The sequence below is a fragment of the Notolepis coatsorum genome (genome assembly GCF_963971535.1).
Source record: "Notolepis coatsorum genome assembly, chromosome: 5".
In the NCBI taxonomy this organism is placed as follows: Eukaryota; Metazoa; Chordata; class Actinopteri; order Aulopiformes; family Paralepididae; genus Notolepis; species Notolepis coatsorum.
Genome location: NC_140169.1, coordinates 27,765,708 through 27,784,691, shown reverse-complemented (window position 1 = coordinate 27,784,691; position 18,984 = coordinate 27,765,708). Strand labels below are relative to the sequence as shown.

General features: G+C 49.8%; 1 protein-coding gene across 1 annotated transcript in view; it reads left to right on the top strand.

Moving 5' to 3' along the window:
* The window catches only part of LOC311228136 (titin-like), a gene marked incomplete at its 5' end in the record, with an annotated part of 313,904 nt that extends 295,643 nt beyond the window's left edge, over nucleotides 1–18,261 (top strand). The window contains 5 exons of the mRNA XM_084314051.1: nucleotides 10,104–14,373; nucleotides 14,446–16,076; nucleotides 16,298–16,410; nucleotides 16,537–16,705; nucleotides 16,931–18,261. Coding sequence (XP_084170177.1) covers nucleotides 10,104–14,373; nucleotides 14,446–16,076; nucleotides 16,298–16,410; nucleotides 16,537–16,705; nucleotides 16,931–17,223 — 6,476 coding nt within the window. The 3' untranslated portion in view covers nucleotides 17,224–18,261. The remainder of the gene's footprint in view (nucleotides 1–10,103; nucleotides 14,374–14,445; nucleotides 16,077–16,297; nucleotides 16,411–16,536; nucleotides 16,706–16,930) is intronic.
* Between the last annotated feature and the right edge of the window lie 723 nt (nucleotides 18,262–18,984).

Below are 18,984 nucleotides of genomic sequence, written 5' to 3'. Positions count from 1 at the left end.
ATGATGAATGAATGTGCATCATCTTTGATGTTTATCATTTATATTAGTAATTGTAACTGAGGGGTACAATTCCCTGACTGTATTGATAAGTATGGTATCATTAAACCACTACCGCTTTATGTACTTTAATTACTGGCCATACAGTACACGATATCTAAGTATGATGAACACTTTCCCACATATGAAATCAGGTCCACACAAAGGTAATAGTCAAATATTTAATATATAGCAAAAGGTACATATAATAATTACTTATTACATTTATGATTTGAATTGAATGCTCTTGTAAGGCAAATGAGTACTCGTATGCAAATCAACACTGAATGTCCAATCTCTGGTTACACAGGAAGCAAGTATACAACCTGGCTCTTAGGGGATTATAGCGATGGTCACTTAATGATTATAGCTGGATAATATACTGAAGGGGTCCCGCCGGTTGTAAGCCAGTAGGGGGGGTAGGAGAGCCGTCGGCTGTATCCCGTCTGGTCAACGATTTCCAGGGAGAATTCAGGTACAGAAAACAGTGCCCGTGGAACCTTGATCCACAGATGAATACACTTGGGCTCTCTTGTAGACGATAGCTGTAGCTGTCGCTGTCGGTCCACAACGAAGAAGAAGCGAGGCGACCTCAGTCTGGTCTGAGCGCCGTCTCACCTTGGCTCCTCTCGGGGTAAATCCAACACTCACCGGTGTTGGCGATTATCCGCTCCACAAATCAAAGCACCAAAGCAAATAGATATTCCATGCCGTATAGGGCTCAGCAGTCGTCGGGGTAGGTAATCCAATGTGCAGGTCCACTCGTCCTCGCCCAGAACTCCTCGGATGAAAGCACCACGCGTGGTCTGCCCAGCCTGGTTAAGACTCTAGATAACGCGAGGAAACGATGGGGGTGCTGCTCACTTTAGAACTCTAACCGAACGATGCACCATACATAATAGACTATTATTACTTAATAGAAATACGGTGCCAAACTCTGGCAATTCAGCTATTAATTCGCACAAGGTCTCACTGCTATTCTAAGGCCAAACAGGCCGTACTACACCGCACGCGGTATCGTGGGGTGAGGCTTCACGTCTTGTTACTTAGTTGGGTAGAAGGGTAAAGGACTAAGAGGAATTCTACATTTCTTGCGCCATATTTATATGCACAGTGGACAAGTAGTGCCGCTCTGCTTTCGGTAGCCGTATTCCTGCGCGGAGCTGAGGCTAGTAAAGGCATGTCTCGTCGGTACCTTTGAACTTGAACGCCAGGGGCTTGTCCCTGGCGCCTGGTCCTTTTGTCCAATAAGAGAATGAACTATTATGGGCTGTAGTAGAATAAAGGGATATTCAGTGTATATGTACAAGGAATATACAAGGGATATCAAACGATATACAAATACTATTAAATATATATCCATAAATAAATATATATATTCGGTTTAATCTGATCCTTCACAACAGCCGCCCCCTAATTAGTCCCACCTAATTAGCTGAGCAGAGACAGATTAACCGCACTGTCCACTACTCAATGTCCGCTGTAAGGGTCAGTCAACTCACAAAGTCATAGGGTCATGGTCGTCATCAATAGTATCAGGGAGCCTTGGCAGTTCTATTAGCCTCGCCATGGGTCGGTGTAAGTCCGTCCTTGGACGAGCACTTCAGCTGCTCGGACCTTTCCATCGGCACCGGTGATCACTTTGCTTACGCGGCCAGCCGGCCACATAGCTCTGGGTAGTGACTGGTCGATGATCATGACGACTGTTCCTTCTGTCAAATTGTCTCTCTCTTTTACCCACTTCTGGCGGGTCTGTAGAGACGGTAGGTAGTGGAGTAGGAAGCTGTTCCAAAACTTATCAGCCAGTACTTGACTGTACCTCCACATTCTTCGGCCGTTCGCTTCTTCAGGCCTGTACATTGTCTGTGATAGCGCGGGGTCCAGCCGCCCCATCAAGAGGGTGTTGGGGGTGACTGGGTCGACATCTGCTACATCACTTGAGACGTAACCGAGGGGCTTTGAGTTCAATACTCCCTCGATCTCCGTGAGGACTGTCATTAGGACTTCTTCCGCCACAGTCTGGGCCCCAAGCACGGCGTACAGGGCTGTCTTTATGGAACGTACTTCTCGTTCCCAGGTTCCACCGAAGTGAGGTGCGTTCGGGGGATTAAACTGGAAGTCAATCTGGGATGGAGCGAGGTGGGTCTTAAGTTCTGGGCCCATAGCTTGGAAGCTCTCTCTCAGCTCTCTTTCTCCGCCTTTGAAGTTTGTCCCGTGATCGGACAACAATGTAGACGGTTTTCCTTTCCGTGATGTGAATCTTCGGAAGGCCATAAGGAATGAGTCTGTGCTCATGGTTGGAAGGAGTTCGATATGTATCGCTCTGGTGGTCATGCATTTGAATACAATACCCCACCGCTTCTCGGTTCCTCTTCCTCTCTTTATATACAGCGGGCCAAAACAGTCCATACCGGTGGAGTGGAAGGGCTTGTCGCCGAGTCGGAGGCGACAGGGAGGTAGGTCAGCCATCCGGGGTATACTGGGCTGCGCGCGCCACTTACGGCAGTCTAGACAGGTTCGCTGGAAGCGCCGCACTGCTTCTCTCCCTTGCAGTATCCAATAACGACGTCTGATCTCCGCGAAGACTCTCTCTGCCCCTGCGTGGTGCACATCCTCGTCGTATTTCTTTATGATCAGCTCTGTGACCTTGTGTCGGCTGTTCAAGACTATCGGGTACTTAACGTCATCCGGTAGGTCTGGGGCTCTCCGCAGACGACCACCCACTCTGATGAGATTATGGGCGTCGCTCTCGGGGGCCAGGTGAAGCAGTCTGCTGTCTGATGGGACGGGCTTTGCTCCCTGTAGACAAGCTAGCTCATCGGGGAACGAGTCTCTCTGGGCTCGTTGTAGTAGGAGTTCTGCTTCTTCGTAGTCAGCTGCTGAAATGTCAGTTGTGGGCTGAACCTCTGGGTGGTGCCACAGAAATGTCTTTAGCTGCGCACCCTCTAGGGTGAGGCAATCGTCTAGAACCGGGTCTGTGGGGACGAGTGTGTGTGTCAACCCACAGAACATAGGTTTCTTGTTCTCTGCCTCCTCTTTGCTCGCCTCCCGTGGGGTGGGTGTAGGCCACTCTTCTTCGGGGAGCTTGAGGAACTCTGGCCCGTCACTGTAGAGATTGGGACGGGTGAGGTCATCCAGGGACATTCCCCGGGTGATGACGTCAGCTGGGTTGTGTTTGGTGTCCACATACCGCCAGCTGGTTACTTCTGTTAACTCTTGAATCTCGGTGACTCTGACTCCCACGAAGACCTTGTATCTGCACGAATCAGACCGGATCCATGTGAGTACGGTCGTGGAGTCTGACCACAAGATTGTTCTTTGCACCGGAATGGTGAGTTCACGTTGGATTAACGTGGCGAGCTGCGCTCCTGCTAGGGCTGCGCAGAGCTCTAGGCGCGGGATAGATTGTTGCTTGCGTGGGGCTATTCTTGAGCGAGCCAGGATGAAAGCAGTATGTATTTCTCCTCCCTCCTCTTGGGCACGCAAGTAAGCCACCGAACCGTAGGCTACTTCGGAGGCGTCGCTGAATACGTGCAGGTCGATCTTGCATGTCTCTGGCCTCACTGTGGGTGGGAGGTAGCTGCGGCGTATATTAACACCGGGGAGTGAGCGGAGTTCCGTCTCCCACTCTCTCCATGTGGATGCAAGGTGTTCGGGTATGGGATCGTCCCAGCCCTGGTCTTTGTCCCATAGCGCTCTTACAATCATCTTTGCCCGGGTGGTGTAAGGTAGAATACATCCCAACGGGGCATATTGTCTGGCGAGTGTTCTGTATACACTCCGTCTGGTGGTCGGTATTGCCGTCGACCTTCCCTGCTCCTTGATCAGGGGTTTGTGTCTATAATGGAGCGAGTCTGTTTTGAAGCGCCAGACTAGTCCTAGTGTCATTTCTTGGGCTTCTCCTGGGATGGTCGCCATCCAAGTATCGCTGCTTGCGGCCTTGTCCTCGGGGGAGAGGCGGCGCAGTACTTGCGGGTCGCTGCTGGCCCACTGCCTGAGATCAAAGCCGCCTTTGATCAGGGAGGCGCGGAGCTTGAGTAGGAGAGCCTCGGCTTCTTCTGGCGTCGAGACGCTTTGTAAACAGTTGTCCACGTAGAAACTATTTGTCACACTTTGTTGGACCTCTTCATCTGCTGCTGGGTCCTCTGCGACGTGCTTTTGCAGTGCAAACGTAGCACAGCATGGGCTGCATGTGGTTCCGAAAGGGAGGACTTCCCATTGATAGATGGTTGGGTGCTCATCTCCGATCCTCTCTCTCCATAGGAACCGCAGCAGGGGCTTGTCCTCCTCCACTAGCCTCACCTGCAGGAACATCCCTTTGATGTCGCCGCTGATAGCCACCTTGTCCTGGCGGAAGCGTAGTAGCACGCCTAGTAGGGAGGGGCCGAGTGTTGGGCCGGCCAAGAGTTCTTTATTCAGATTTTGTGATCCGATCTGGTAGCTGCAGTTAAACACAATGCGATCCTTGCCGTTGTGGTGGACCTTGTGGTGCGGCACGTACCATGATTCGGTCGTCTGATCGGCCTCTTTAATGTCAATTTTCTTTATGTGTCCCGCTGTGATTAATTTGTTAATCTCAGCGCGGTACACAGCTTCTTGAGCGGGGTCTTTGGCTAGGCGCCGCTCTGTGTTCAATATATACCGCTCCGTCGCCTCTTTTGTAGCACGAAAGGTGGGCATTCCCTCTCGCCTCAGGAGTGGAGTTGCGTATCTCATCACTCCGCTGACGTTGACTCTCTTTGTCCCGTGCTCGAGGAGGGCTATAGCGTAGATATCTTCCTTAGAACGAATGTCTTTCTTTTCGTTCTTAAAGGGCATTGTCTCTAGTGTCCATAGCCTCTCTACATGCTGCAGGAGTGTGGTGTCTCCTTCTGTCGCTCTGGAGTGGAGGCAGCCAGTGGCTGCTGTTCGGTTAAGAGACTTGGCGAGGGGGCCTTGTAACGTCCATCCTAGGCGGGTCTCGACTGCTGCAGGACAACCTCTGGGTCCTGTATGGACCCGGTCTATCGGGACTATGAGGTCTGCATGGTCGGAGCCTATCAGCAGGGTCGGGGTGGCGCCGTCTATGAGCGGGATAGGAAGTTGACGCAGGTGCACATATTTCTCCATCAGCTTGGCGATGGGGTAGGTGTACTGCGATAGTCCTATTTCTTGGCTGGTGAAAGCATTAGTAATCCTGTACCGTCTCTCTGGCTGCCCGCTTGCTGCGATAGTGAAGGAGACATTCTCGCCCTTTATCGTCTTTAGATCTCGTCTTATTGTCCGAATAGTCATCTGGTTCTCGCTCCCCCGTAGCCCCAGCTGGGCCGCAGCGGACGCGAGGAGAAGGGTCTTCTCTGACCCGTCATCAAGGACGGCGTAAGTGTCCATGATCTTGTCTTGGTAACTCAGGGTTACACGGACCACCTTTAAGAGCACCTGGGCGCCGCTGCTGCTAGCGGGGTCAATGTACATAACACTTGCCTTTGTGCTGTTGGATGGTGCAGGCTTTCTTTTGTTACTGTCGTGTAGGACATCCAGATGGGCTCCGTCACACCGACTACACTTCTTCTTTAGGCGGCACTCGGCTGCCATGTGACTGCGCGCACATCGGTAACAGCGCCTGTTGGACTTTATCCAGTGACTTACTTCTTCAGCGGTCATCTTCTTGAACTGGTCACATTGTGACAACCAGTGTTCCTTCTCGCAGTACGGGCACACCATCTTCCACTTCTCTTTCGTCGAGGGGGTACTGTGGTTCTTGCTGCTCGGTACTGATTCTGATTGGTGCATGACAGTCACCGATCTTCGGCCATCGTTTACTCTCCTAGGTCCCTCTCTGGAGCTTGGCGTGCTCCGCACGAACGTATCCAGCCGTAGGCTGCTGACTTCTCTCGCCAGGAAGTCGGCTAAATCTAGGAGGGATGGCTCGGGACCGTTAGGATCACGGTGGTCTCTTTGCCGCCTGAAGCGCTCCTGTCGGGCGGGCGGCAGCTTCTCTGAAATCCTCTCGACGTTCGAGTTTGCGTATAGTTCGTGCATACCCTTTTCTCGTTGCGCCCCCAGCATCCCTACCAGGGATTGTACTTTTATAGACAGGTCGTCTAGTGAGCGATTGTCTGTTGCTGGGGGTAGGCGATCAATATGCCTTATCTCCTGTATTACGTAATCCCATATACGTCCATATCTCTGGTCCAGCGCTGCTAGAGCCGCGGTGTATGGGGTCGTAGAGGTGGCATAGGCCAGCGCTATGTTGTGCGCTTGGGGCACTTTCAGGTGCTTCAATAATATTGCATACTTGTGGCGTTCATCAGCGACATCCACCATCATTGTCTCTAAGCACATCCGGAGCTCCGTGTACTGTGCTCGATTCTCATGGGTGAAGTCTGGAAACGTCGGTGTGCCAATGTATGACGCCATGGATGGCTGGCACATCGGTGAGCGTTGGAAGAGAGGCCTCCTGGGCGAGTCTCTTCTTACGCCTCTCGGTGGGCTGGTACTGGCAGGGTACCATGGCCCGCTGGTCCAGGTGCTATTCCTCGGGACTGGTCGTGCGTCATGCTCACCCGTGAGTCGAGTCGGGGGTCTGTAGCGCAGAGCCGCGGGGGTATAGCCTGGGCTGTACTGGACCTCCTGGTCCTGTGGAGTAATGTGCTGCTGTCGGGCTTGACTCTCCTCTTCTCCCTCTTCTTCTTCTGCCAGGTCATCTAGATCCTGTAGTCGTTTATTTAGCCTCTCCGCCGTGTCCGCCGTTCCTTCCTTGTAGCTGGGTCTCACTTGGACCGGTCGGGGAAGGAGTTCGGAGGGGGGTGTAGACTCTCTCTGGTGGTCGAGTTCAAGGTCGCCTAATCGGTTAGGGGAGGGTGCCCTTGACGTGTGTCTTGACGAGGCTCTGGAACCCCTTGTGGAGGGAGGGGGTGTTGCCCTGGTGATCAGCTGCTCCATTAGCTGCGCTTGTAGTCTGTCGCGCTCGCCCTGTAGTCTGTCGCGCTCGCCCTGTAGTCTGTCGCGCTCGGCTTCGCGCTGGATGAGAGCGATGTCGCGCTCTGCTTCTCTTTGGGCACCGTCAGCGGCACGCTGGGTGTCGGACCGGTTGTGGGAAGACGCTTGTAGAGGTGAGCCGCTCCTGGCTGTACTCGTTGGGGAGTCCTGGAGCTCTATCTCCTCGGCGCTCTCCTCATCTTGTTCCGTGCAGAGTTCCACCTCTGGAGGGTTGTCTTCCTCCCGGAGCTCTGGGGGGACTACTTCTTCGGTATTGGCGGGGGGTAAAGTCATGTCAGTTCCCTCCTGGTCCCCACCGTGAGCTTGGTCAGTTACATTAGAACCCACTAGGGCCTCTGTGGTCGGGGTATCCTGGTTGATAGGGTTGTTGGACATAATTTTACTTTCTACTTTTACTGCGTTTACTGTTTGTAGAAGGCTAGGTAGTTTACTGACAGCGTAATCCTCTAAGTACTGAGGTGGCTGTCGTCTACGTTGCGGGCGTTCTACTTTAGGAGGACCGTTTCGTGGAGTGTTCATCATAGGCCATTTCAATATTAATACCACTATATTAATATTACACTGATTACCATCCGGCTCGAAGGACCAATTGTAACTGAGGGGTACAATTCCCTGACTGTATTGATAAGTATGGTATCATTAAACCACTACCGCTTTATGTACTTTAATTACTGGCCATACAGTACACGATATCTAAGTATGATGAACACTTTCCCACATATGAAATCAGGTCCACACAAAGGTAATAGTCAAATATTTAATATATAGCAAAAGGTACATATAATAATTACTTATTACATTTATGATTTGAATTGAATGCTCTTGTAAGGCAAATGAGTACTCGTATGCAAATCAACACTGAATGTCCAATCTCTGGTTACACAGGAAGCAAGTATACAACCTGGCTCTTAGGGGATTATAGCGATGGTCACTTAATGATTATAGCTGGATAATATACTGAAGGGGTCCCGCCGGTTGTAAGCCAGTAGGGGGGGTAGGAGAGCCGTCGGCTGTATCCCGTCTGGTCAACGATTTCCAGGGAGAATTCAGGTACAGAAAACAGTGCCCGTGGAACCTTGATCCACAGATGAATACACTTGGGCTCTCTTGTAGACGATAGCTGTAGCTGTCGCTGTCAGTCCACAACGAAGAAGAAGCGAGGCGACCTCAGTCTGGTCTGAGCGCCGTCTCACCTTGGCTCCTCTCGGGGTAAATCCAACACTCACCGGTGTTGGCGATTATCCGCTCCACAAATCAAAGCACCAAAGCAAATAGATATTCCATGCCGTATAGGGCTCAGCAGTCGTCGGGGTAGGTAATCCAATGTGCAGGTCCACTCGTCCTCGCCCAGAACTCCTCGGATGAAAGCACCACGCGTGGTCTGCCCAGCCTGGTTAAGACTAGATAACGCGAGGAAACGATGGGGGTGCTGCTCACTTTAGAACTCTAACCGAACGATGCACCATACATAATAGACTATTATTACTTAATAGAAATACGGTGCCAAACTCTGGCAATTCAGCTATTAATTCGCACGAGGTCTCACTGCTATTCTAAGGCCAAACAGGCCGTACTACACCGCACGCGGTATCGTGGGGTGAGGCTTCACGTCTTGTTACTTAGTTGGGTAGAAGGGTAAAGGACTAAGAGGAATTCTACATTTCTTGCGCCATATTTATATGCACAGTGGACAAGTAGTGCCGCTCTGCTTTCGGTAGCCGTATTCCTGCGCGGAGCTGAGGCTAGTAAAGGCATGTCTCGTCGGTACCTTTGAACTTGAACGCCAGGGGCTTGTCCCTGGCGCCTGGTCCTTTTGTCCAATAAGAGAATGAACTATTATGGGCTGTAGTAGAATAAAGGGATATTCAGTGTATATGTACAAGGAATATACAAGGGATATCAAACGATATACAAATACTATTAAATATATATCCATAAATAAATATATATATTCGGTTTAATCTGATCCTTCACAACAGTAATACATAGGGGTGTAACGATGCATCGATTAATCGAAATGCATCGATTCTAATGTGTTAGAATTGATGCATCGATTTGAATGTTAGAATCGATTATAATCGAAATTAATCTAAATTACAAAAAATAAAAACATTTTCTTTCTTTTTTTTATGTTTTTTTTGTGTGTATTGTTTTTATTGACCTATAGTCCATTCATGCTGAGTGAATCAGTTCCCCCAGCCACATTTGTGTATTCAAATTTTTTTGGGGAATTAACTATCTGAAATTAATCGAATCGAATCGTGGTCAAATGAAGAGATTTCATGATGCATCGGATCGTTGCCTGAATAATCGTAATCGAAATTAATCATTGTGAGGTTGAATCGTTACACCCCTATACATTTTTTTTGATCCACTTTTTCTCCCATTTTTCTATATTTTTCTCCCATCCCAATTTCGTATCATCCAATTCAACCCTCCCCTGTCACGAACGCTGTTTCTTGCCTCCCACAAGCCGGCTGCAATGTGGACTAAGTCATACATAGCACAAGTCCCCCCCGGTACTTGAGGTAACAGCAGTCGCATCTTTTCACCTGCGCAGCTCGATCTCTCAGTGGCGAGGAGTAACGCGTGGGAGGCTCACGCTGCCCCCGACACTTCCTGATTCTACTGCGCAGGCGCACCAACCGACCTGTAGGAGTCGCTGTCCACAACGCCCGATCCCCACCCATCAGTTTCCCACCCCCTAATACGGCCAATGTGTATTAGTACGGACGACCAGCTAAACTGAAAGCAAATGTGGAGCGCTGGGCTCGAACAGGGAAGCCCAGCGTCTCCAGATTTCGTGGCGAGCGCCTTGCCCACTACGCCACGTAGCCGCCATTACACCCCTATACATTATTAATATAATTTATTGCATGTTTGTATATATAATTGAAAACACAAATAACTGCTACATGTTTGAATCTAGATACCGTATATGACATGACTCCTACATTTCATTTGTGATCATTGAATATCCAGTAATAAAATAACATATTGAGTGTTATTTTTATAATCAACACAAATAATGTAATATGTAGAGTAGTATGTATAACAGTGAATTAATGTTATGTTCTTTCTTCCAGTACCTGCCAAGATCCACCTTCCCCTGGAGCTGCAAGGTATGGGGGCAGTCCATGCCGTCCGCGGCGAGGTCATCACCATCAAGATCCCCATCACCGGGAAGCCTGAACCTGCCATCACCTGGCAGAAGGGCCAGCTGATCCTGTCCAACTCTCCTTACTACCAAGTCATCACCACCAGGTCCTTCACCTCGCTGGTCTTCCAGAAGGGAGTCCAAAGGAAGGACACTGGCTACTACATCATCACAGCCAAGAACAGGTTTGGAGCTGACAAGCAGACCATTGAGGTGGACGTGGCTGATGTCCCTGAGCCTCCTAAGGGAATAAAGATTGCAGACATCGGCAGAGACTCTATCACTCTGACCTGGGAACCTCCTGCCAACGATGGTGGAAGCCCCATCATCAACTACATTGTGGAGAAGTGCCCCACGACCGCCGACAGGTGGATCCGTTCTGGCCAGACCAGCAACTGCAGCTATACCATTATCAACGTGTTTGGAAAGACTAAGTATCAGTTCCGTGTCATTGCTGAGAACGAGTTCGGGGTGAGTACCCCATGTGACCCCACTGAGGCGGTCACCACCAAGGAAGACAAGTCAGTGATCAGGAACTATGATGAGGAAGTGGACGAGGCTCTGGAGATCCCCAAAGAGGAGATTCCATGCCACAAGTTGAAGGATCTTGCCTCTAAATACATCATCTCTGAGGAACTGTCTCGCTGCCAGTTTGGAGTGGTCCACCGTTGCGTGGAGATTGCCACTAAGAAGACCTTCATGGCCAAGTTCATCAAGGTCAAAGGAACAGACAGAGAGCTGGTCTTCAGAGAGATTGAGGCTTATGAGATGGCCAAGCACAAGAACATCCTCTACCTGCATGAGTACTTCGAAAGCATGGAAGAGATCATCCTCATCTTCGAGTTCATCTCAGGTGTGGACATCTTCGAGCGCCTTGGCACTGGCAACTTTGAGCTCACAGAGCAAGAGATTGTCAGGTACCTGAGACAAGTCTGCTCCGCATTGAAGCACATGCACAGTCACAACTTTGGTCACTTCGACCTTCGCCCTGACAACATTGTTTACGCCACAAGGAGAAGCACCAACCTGAGGATCATCGAAATGGGCCAGGCCAGGCTAATGGTGCCTGGAGATAACATCAGAGTGCTGTTCTCTACTCCAGAGTACTGCGCCCCAGAGGTGCATCGCACTGAGCTGGTGACAACCGCCACTGACATGTGGTCTGTTGGTGTCATAGCCTATATCCTCCTCAGTGGCCTCAATCCCTTCGCTGCTGAGTCCACCACTAAGATGATTGAGAACATCTCCAACTGTGAGTACATCTTCAACAGTGAGGCCTTCAAGGACATCAGTCTGGAGGCTATGGACTTTATTGACAGACTTCTGATCAGGGACAGGAAGCTCCGTATGACAGCTCATGAAGCTCTGGAGCACCCATGGCTGAAGATGAAGATTGAAAACGTCAGCAGCAAGATCATCAAGACACTCAGACACAGGAGATACTACCAGTCTCTGGTGAAGAGGAGTGAGACTATTGTCTCAGTAGCCCGTGTTGCGTTTGGCGGTGCCTTCAAGAACCAGAGAGGATTGGCTGTGGGTAGAGTGAAGATTGGAACGGAGTACTTGGGTCTGCGTGCTGGTCCAGTTATGCACGGTTCTGCAGAGGACGGCGGACACGTCAGATTCACCTGCAGCATCGTCAACTATGACAAGTCCACACAGATCACATGGTACTTCGGCAACCGCCAGCTGAATCCGAGCCCCAAGTATGAGATCACATACAGCAACGGCTTTGCCAGCATCTACGTGAAGGACATTGAAGAGTGTGATGATGGCGTCTACAGATGCAAGGTGGTGAGTGATGACGGCGAGGACAGTGCCTATGGAGAGCTCTTTGTTGAGACAGTGAGGAGCATCAGTGAGCACTACATCAGCCGCATAGTTGGGAAGCCTAGAAGGAAGGTTGACAAGTCTAAGCTGACCCAGAGGCCTCCTGAGTTTACTCTGCCTCTCTATAACCGTGCTGCCTACATCGGAGATGACGTTCGCTTCGGAGTCACCATCACTGTGCATCCAGAGCCTCACGTGGCCTGGCTGAAGAATGGAGAGAGAATTAAACCAGGCGACAATGACCAAAAGTACACTTTCACCAGCGACAAGGGTCTGTACCAGTTGATGGTCCACAATCTGGGTTTGGACGATGATGCTGAATACACTGTCATGGCCCACAACAAGTTCGGAGAGGACAGCTGCAAGGCCCGTCTCACCGTGACCCCTCACCCTGTGATGGAGGAGACGATGAGGCCCATGTTCAAGCGCCTGCTGGCTAACGTTGAGTGCGTGGAGGGAGACAGTGTCCGCTTTGACCTCAGGGTGTCTGGAATCCCTGCTCCTACTCTCAAGTGGGAGAAGGATGGTAAGCCATTACAGTTCAGTTCCAAGGTAACCGTCGTACAGGAGGATGTTGATTATCATGTCCTCCACGTCAGAGAGACTCTGCTTGAGGATGCTGGTGTGTACAAGGTCACAGCATCCAACTCCACCGGCTCTGCTAGCTGCCAGGCAACACTGATAGTCGACCGCCTCACTTATACTAGGAGAGAGTACAAGAGCGAAGAGGAGAAACAAAGGCACATCCAGAAACAGATTGAAAAGACGAACAAGCTGGCTCAGCGTATTGTTGCCACTGAGGATATGGTTCCTTTCAATCCCACGGCTCAGGAGGCTCTGAAATTCGCAGCTGACATCTACAAGCCTGCGGTGAGCACCAAGAACATCGAGGGGGAGTTTGACATCACGGTGGAGAAATCGGAGACCAAGAAGCTGGAGGAGGAGAGGAGGATCTTCATGCCTTATGAGATCCCCAAGCCCAGGGTCCATGACCCCACAGCTCTAGATGAGGACAAAGGAATCAAACAGTTTGTGCCCCTGTCTGACATGAAGTGGTACAGGAAGCTGAGAGACCAATATGAGATGCCTGAGAGGATGGAGAGGATTGTGCAGAAGAGACAGAGACGCATCCGCCTGTCCAGGTGGGAGCAGTTCTATGTCATGCCCCTTCCAAGAATCACAGACCAGTACAGACCAAGATGGCGTATTCCTAAACTCAGCCTGGATGACCTGGAGACAGTCAGGCCCGCCCGCCGCTCACCCTCTCCAGAGTCTGAGGTCTCCTTCAGAAGTCGGAGGAGATCTCTAGGAGACATGAGTGACGAGGAGCTGATGATGCCTGCTGATGACTACCTATCCAGGAAGAGAATCACAGAGGAGAAGATGATGCTGGAGGATGAGCTGGAGCTCGGCTTCTCTGCCTCTCCTGCCGGCAGCCCTGTCCGCTTTGAACGGGCTGCCATGCATGCTGTGGAACATGAGGTGAGACGGCACGTTGTTGAGGTGGCCGAGACAAAGAAGAAGCGCACTACCGTAGCTCAGTTCTTAAGGAGGAGAAGGTCCCTGTCTCCCACTTACATCGAGCTGATGAGACCTGTCTCTGAGCTCATCAGACCGCCACGCCGTCTTGTGGAGGTGGAGGGAGAGTTGGTGGAGAGGAGGTCCCCCACCCCAGAGAGGACCCGTGCCCGCTCCCCCAGCCCCATCAAGTCCCTGGAGAGATCCTCCCGCTCCTCCTCCAGGTTTGAGAGGTCCGCCAGGTTCGACATCATGTCCCGCTATGAGGCCAGGAAGGAATCTCTGAAGTCTGAGAGGAAATATCAGGTGGTGAGCCAGACTCCCTTCAGTCTGGACCACACTCCCCGCATCACTGTAAGGATGCGCTCTCACCGCGTGCCAATTGGCCAGGATACCAAGTTCACTCTGAATGTCCAGTCCAAGCCAGATGCCGATGTGAGCTGGTTCCACAATGGGACTCAGATCACAGAGAGTGGTGAGAAGTATGTGTTCACCAACATGAGTGGTGTCCTGTCCATCACCATCCTGGACTGCCAGGCTGAGGACAGTGGAACCTACCGCTGTGTCTGCTCCAACTCCAAGGGAGAGGCCTCAGACTACGGCACTCTGGATGTGTCCGGTGGAGCGTTCACCACGTACACCTCACGCCGCCGGGACGAGGACGCTCACAAGTCTTATGTGCCTGAAATGACCAAGATCGACCACTACCACATCTCTCACATCAAGGCAGGCTTCTCCACTGAGACCCACCTTGAGGTGGAGGAGAGCAAGTCCAAGCTCACTGAGACACGTGAGGTTGTTACACATGACAAATATGCAGCGTCCTCTGAGAGGCACTCCTCTACTGACAGGTATGCCTCTACTGACAGGTATGCCTCTGCTGACAGGTACGCCTCTACTGACAGGTATGTCTCTACTGACAGGTACTCCTCTGCTGAGAGGTATGACTCATCTATCAAGTACGCTTCAGCAGACTACCTGTGCTCCGCATCCTACTCCTCCGCATCTTCCGATAAGTTCTCTCTGGAGAAACACGCCACGTCCGAGTCTAAAGTAAAGTCCACTGCTGCTGCTGAGGAGGTTTCTGTCCATAAGGTGAAGCCTACTCTCCCAGCTAGGATTCTCACCAAGCCCCAGTCTATGACAGTATCAGAAGGAGAGACTGCCCGCTTCTCCTGTGACATCGATGGGGAGCCAGCGCCCACTGTGAGTTGGTATCATGAGGGCAGCATCATAGTCAACTCTCACCGCATCCAGGTTACTACCACTCAGTACAAGTCTACCCTGGAGATCTCCTCTGTGATGACTTATAATGAAGGCAACTATCTCCTGGTGGTAGAGAACTCTGAGGGCAGGCAGGAGGTCCCCTTCACCCTGACCATCCACCATCGCAGAGAGGAAGTCATTGTTTCTATCAAATCACCAGAACCTTCTGTGGAATCACCTACTCCTAGTGTGAGATCACCCGAGCCATACATCACATCACCAGTTCCTTCTGTGACGTCTCCTATTCCCAGTCTGAAGTCACCAGAGCCTTACAGCAAATCACCAGCTCCAAGTGTCATGACACCTGAGCCAAGTATAACATCTCCCGTTCCAAGTGTCAAGTCCCCTGAACCAGAGGGAATTAAGTCTCCTGAGCCTTCAGTGAGTTCTCCTGTGCCTAGTCTGAAATCCCCAGAGCCAGAGGGAATCAAATCCCCAGAGCCATCTGGAATCAAATCCCCAGCACCAGCAGGAATCAAAACCCCAAGGAGAATCAAATCCCCAGAACCAGCAGGAACCAAATCCCCAGAACCAGCAGGAATCAAATCCCCAAGGAGAATGAAGTCACCCGAACCAGGAGTCAAGACACCAAGGAGCGTGAAGTCCCCAGAACCTGAGGGAACCCCAAAGAGAATCAAATCCCCAGAACCAGCGGGAGTCAAATCCCCAGAACCAGCGGGAGTCAAAACCCCAAGGAGAATCAAGTCACCCGAACCAGGAGTCAAGACAACAAGGAGCGTGAAGTCCCCCGAACCTGAGGGAACCCCAAAGAGAATCAAATCCCCAGAACCAGCGGGAGTCAAATCTCCAGAACCAACAGGAGTCAAATCCCCAGAACCAGCGGGAGTCAAAACCCCAAGGAGCGTGAAGTCCCCCGAACCTGAGGGAATTAAGTCCCCCAAGAGAGTGATGTCTCCTACAGCTGTCAAAACCCCAACTCCCAAATCCCCAATTCCTAAACCGCCCAAGGTGATCAGCCAGGTGTCGGCCGAGGCCTGCGAGGACACAGTCAGGATGTCCTGTATGTGTGAGAGCAGTGTGAGGGAGGTGGTTTGGTACATCAATGGGAGGAGACTCTCTCAGAGCAGCCACTTTGAGATGCTCTACTCTGAGGGCTCCTGCAGGCTGGTGATCCACGACCTGGCCGACAGCGACCAGGGAGAGTACACCTGTGAGATGACATCAGAGGGAGGCGTGTCCAAGTCCTGCTTCTCCTTCACCGGACAGGTGTTCCAGTCTATCCACATGAAGGTGACTGCGTACCACGAGCAACAACTGGCACTTAAAGGTGAGAGTGCTCTCAAAACCCCCAATTAAATCAAAGATTTGATCACAAAGAATTTTGCGAAATAAAACGTTTAATTTATTATGGATTGTTGTTTTCATTATCTTCAACTTCATCTTTATATTCTCCATTTTAGTTGTATAACCAAATTACTAAAGTTCTTATCTCTTATCGATCATATTATGATATTTCTAACCTACCATCTCTTTACCTCCCCCCTCCAGGATCTATGATGATGAGCCAAAAGGAGTCATCATCCTCATCCTCAGCGATGATGAAGAAAGAAATCCATACAATGGAGGAGAGCTCTTCCTTCTCCTCCTCCTCCGCCCAGCAGGCCATGATGTCCTCCTCCGCAGCAGCCCAGCAGGCCATGATGTCCTCCTCCGAAGCCCAGCACACCATGATGTCGTCGTCCTCCTCCTCCCAGCAGGCCATGATGTCGTCCTCCTCCTCCCAGCAGGCCATGATGTCATCCATGATGGAGTCCAGCGCCTTCAGCGGCATGGCTGAGATGAAGTTTGAGACTATGTCCATGTCCTCCATGTCCTCCATGGCTTCTGAGTCCTACGCCATGAGCTCCAGCTCCGGGATCACCTCCCATCTGGAGGGCTCCTCCATGAGAGCTATTGGTGAGAAGAATTATGGCATTAAAGTTTATTGTTTGATATCATGACAGCTATTGGTGATATTAGACCAGGATATTTGTTATTCTAAATGATCAAATCTGTGAAATCTATTGGTAAAATAGATTAAATCCTATTCTCTTTTGCATGTTAGATATTGTATTAATGTACTGTGCTGGGGTCTGAGACTTGTATCCTAGTTTACTGATGCATATGATTCCATATGTCCAGGTTGTGCTCCCAGGATCGAAGCTTTGCCCGAGGACATCAGCATCGAGCCAGGCAAAGTCCTGACTGTGGCCTGTGCCTTCTCCGGTGAAGCCCAGAACATCGAGTGGTCTCGCTCCGGTAAAGCCATTGAGGTGGCAGCTGGTGGCCGATTCCACATTGAGACCACAGAGGACCTCACTACCCTCATCATCACCGGAGTGAAGGAGGAAGATGCTGGAGCCTACACTCTTAAACTCTCCAACCAGCTTGGATCCGACACTGCGACAGTACACATTAGCATTCGATCAATGTAAAAAAACTAAAACAAAAAACGAATCCTATTGTCCCCCTTTCCCTCCTCCAGTACCCTTTTATTTATTGAATTAGAAAAAAATATCTTTACTTCATAAAGACCTGGATTTCTGTTCTTGTAAATATGAACTATTTTTATACCAAACTTGACATTAATTTATGCCAAACTAGACTAAAGTCTAAAGTTGTTATAAAATGTGCCATATTGGATAATTATGACTTAGGATTTTTGATCCATTTTTCTGTGACATGTACATAATGTATATAGCCGAATTTAACGGTTATGGAAAATGTATGAATTGTTATTTATGACAATATTAACTGAAACAAAAGCAACTAAATGTTTTAAGAAGGAGAAAGTTTCGGCTGAAACGAATACCCTGTTAAACCTAGAAACTAAACACTGTGCCTCAACAAGAAGTTGAAGTCTTAAGATTGATTGCCTTGACAGGTAGAGAGGCTCCCTGTTGAAGTTTACTAAATCAGCAAGACAACATTATCACACTGCATGTGAGTACATGCAGTGGTATTACAGTACTCCTATGAATTATAACATGACCATAAGACCCTGAGTGCTGTTTGCATAATACCCTCATGTAAGCAGGACGACTGGGCCTTGTGTTCAGACTGACTAAGTCATACCACCATTTTAATGACATGCTCACAGTGCGAGCGGCCTGCACTCCCTGAGCACAAGTGTTACTTTTTTTGTGCTTTGTTTCTGGCAAACGACCACCGGCATGGACTCAGAATACCATCACCTGGCCATCAACCAAAGAGTCCATCCTGCGCTTGTTTGCAGAGACAGAGCTGTCTCTCGGAGGTCTGCAGTGTGTTTAGTGTGTTAATTAGTTCAACCCGTCAATCATTGGGGCGCTGCCAAGCGAATGCACCACAGCGACGTCATCTGCTGTGTTCATAATTGAAACCAGAAAAGAAGGCGTGTTTTGAAGCGGTTTGCCCTGAACTGTGGATTGATTGAAATTAGAATTGTAGCATGACCTATTTTCGCAGCCTCCTTGAGTTTTATCCATTATTGATTTAATAAAGCATGATTATCAGCAAATTACTGGGTTGTGATTATTTGTGTCCATTCATTTGCATGAACCATAAGAGTCAGCGGTGAATAAGTTGGCTCAGAATCATGTCTATCACATAGTAGTTACATCTCAGCTCTATCACAAGCGTACAGTCTGCAGTGAACTACGGCTGCCTCCTTCAGCGCTTGGTTTGGTCTCAGTCATCCCAGACGTTGTTAGTCGATTAGTGAATCGTGCTTTTTCCATGCAGTTATTTCCTGGAACAAATGATAAACACTAGATTTAAAGAAGTCCTGTACCATTGCAAACAGGGAACTCAGATTTGAGAGATTTGGCAATGAAAGGAGGAGGAGTCTTAGTGGTCAACACTTAAAACAGAAACATTCTATAAACAATGATAATGAAAATAATTGTTTTGCCAATTGAGGCTAATTTAGATGGAGAAATTTAGGCTGGTGGGGGGGGGGGGAACCAGGCCATTTAAGGGAATAACTGGTGCATGGGGACCAGACCTCCTGAGGGACACAACAGCATGTTGCCACCTCTCTCCATCACTGTGGGAGTTAGATGGATTGATTGATTGATTGAAAAGTTTATTAACAGATTGCAGAATGGGTACAGTACAGTACAGCTCAATACATACAATTGTTAAGGGGATGCAGACCAGAGAAAGACTTTCGACTTGTTTACATCAGGGTCCCCCATTTTCAATTCATCATAACA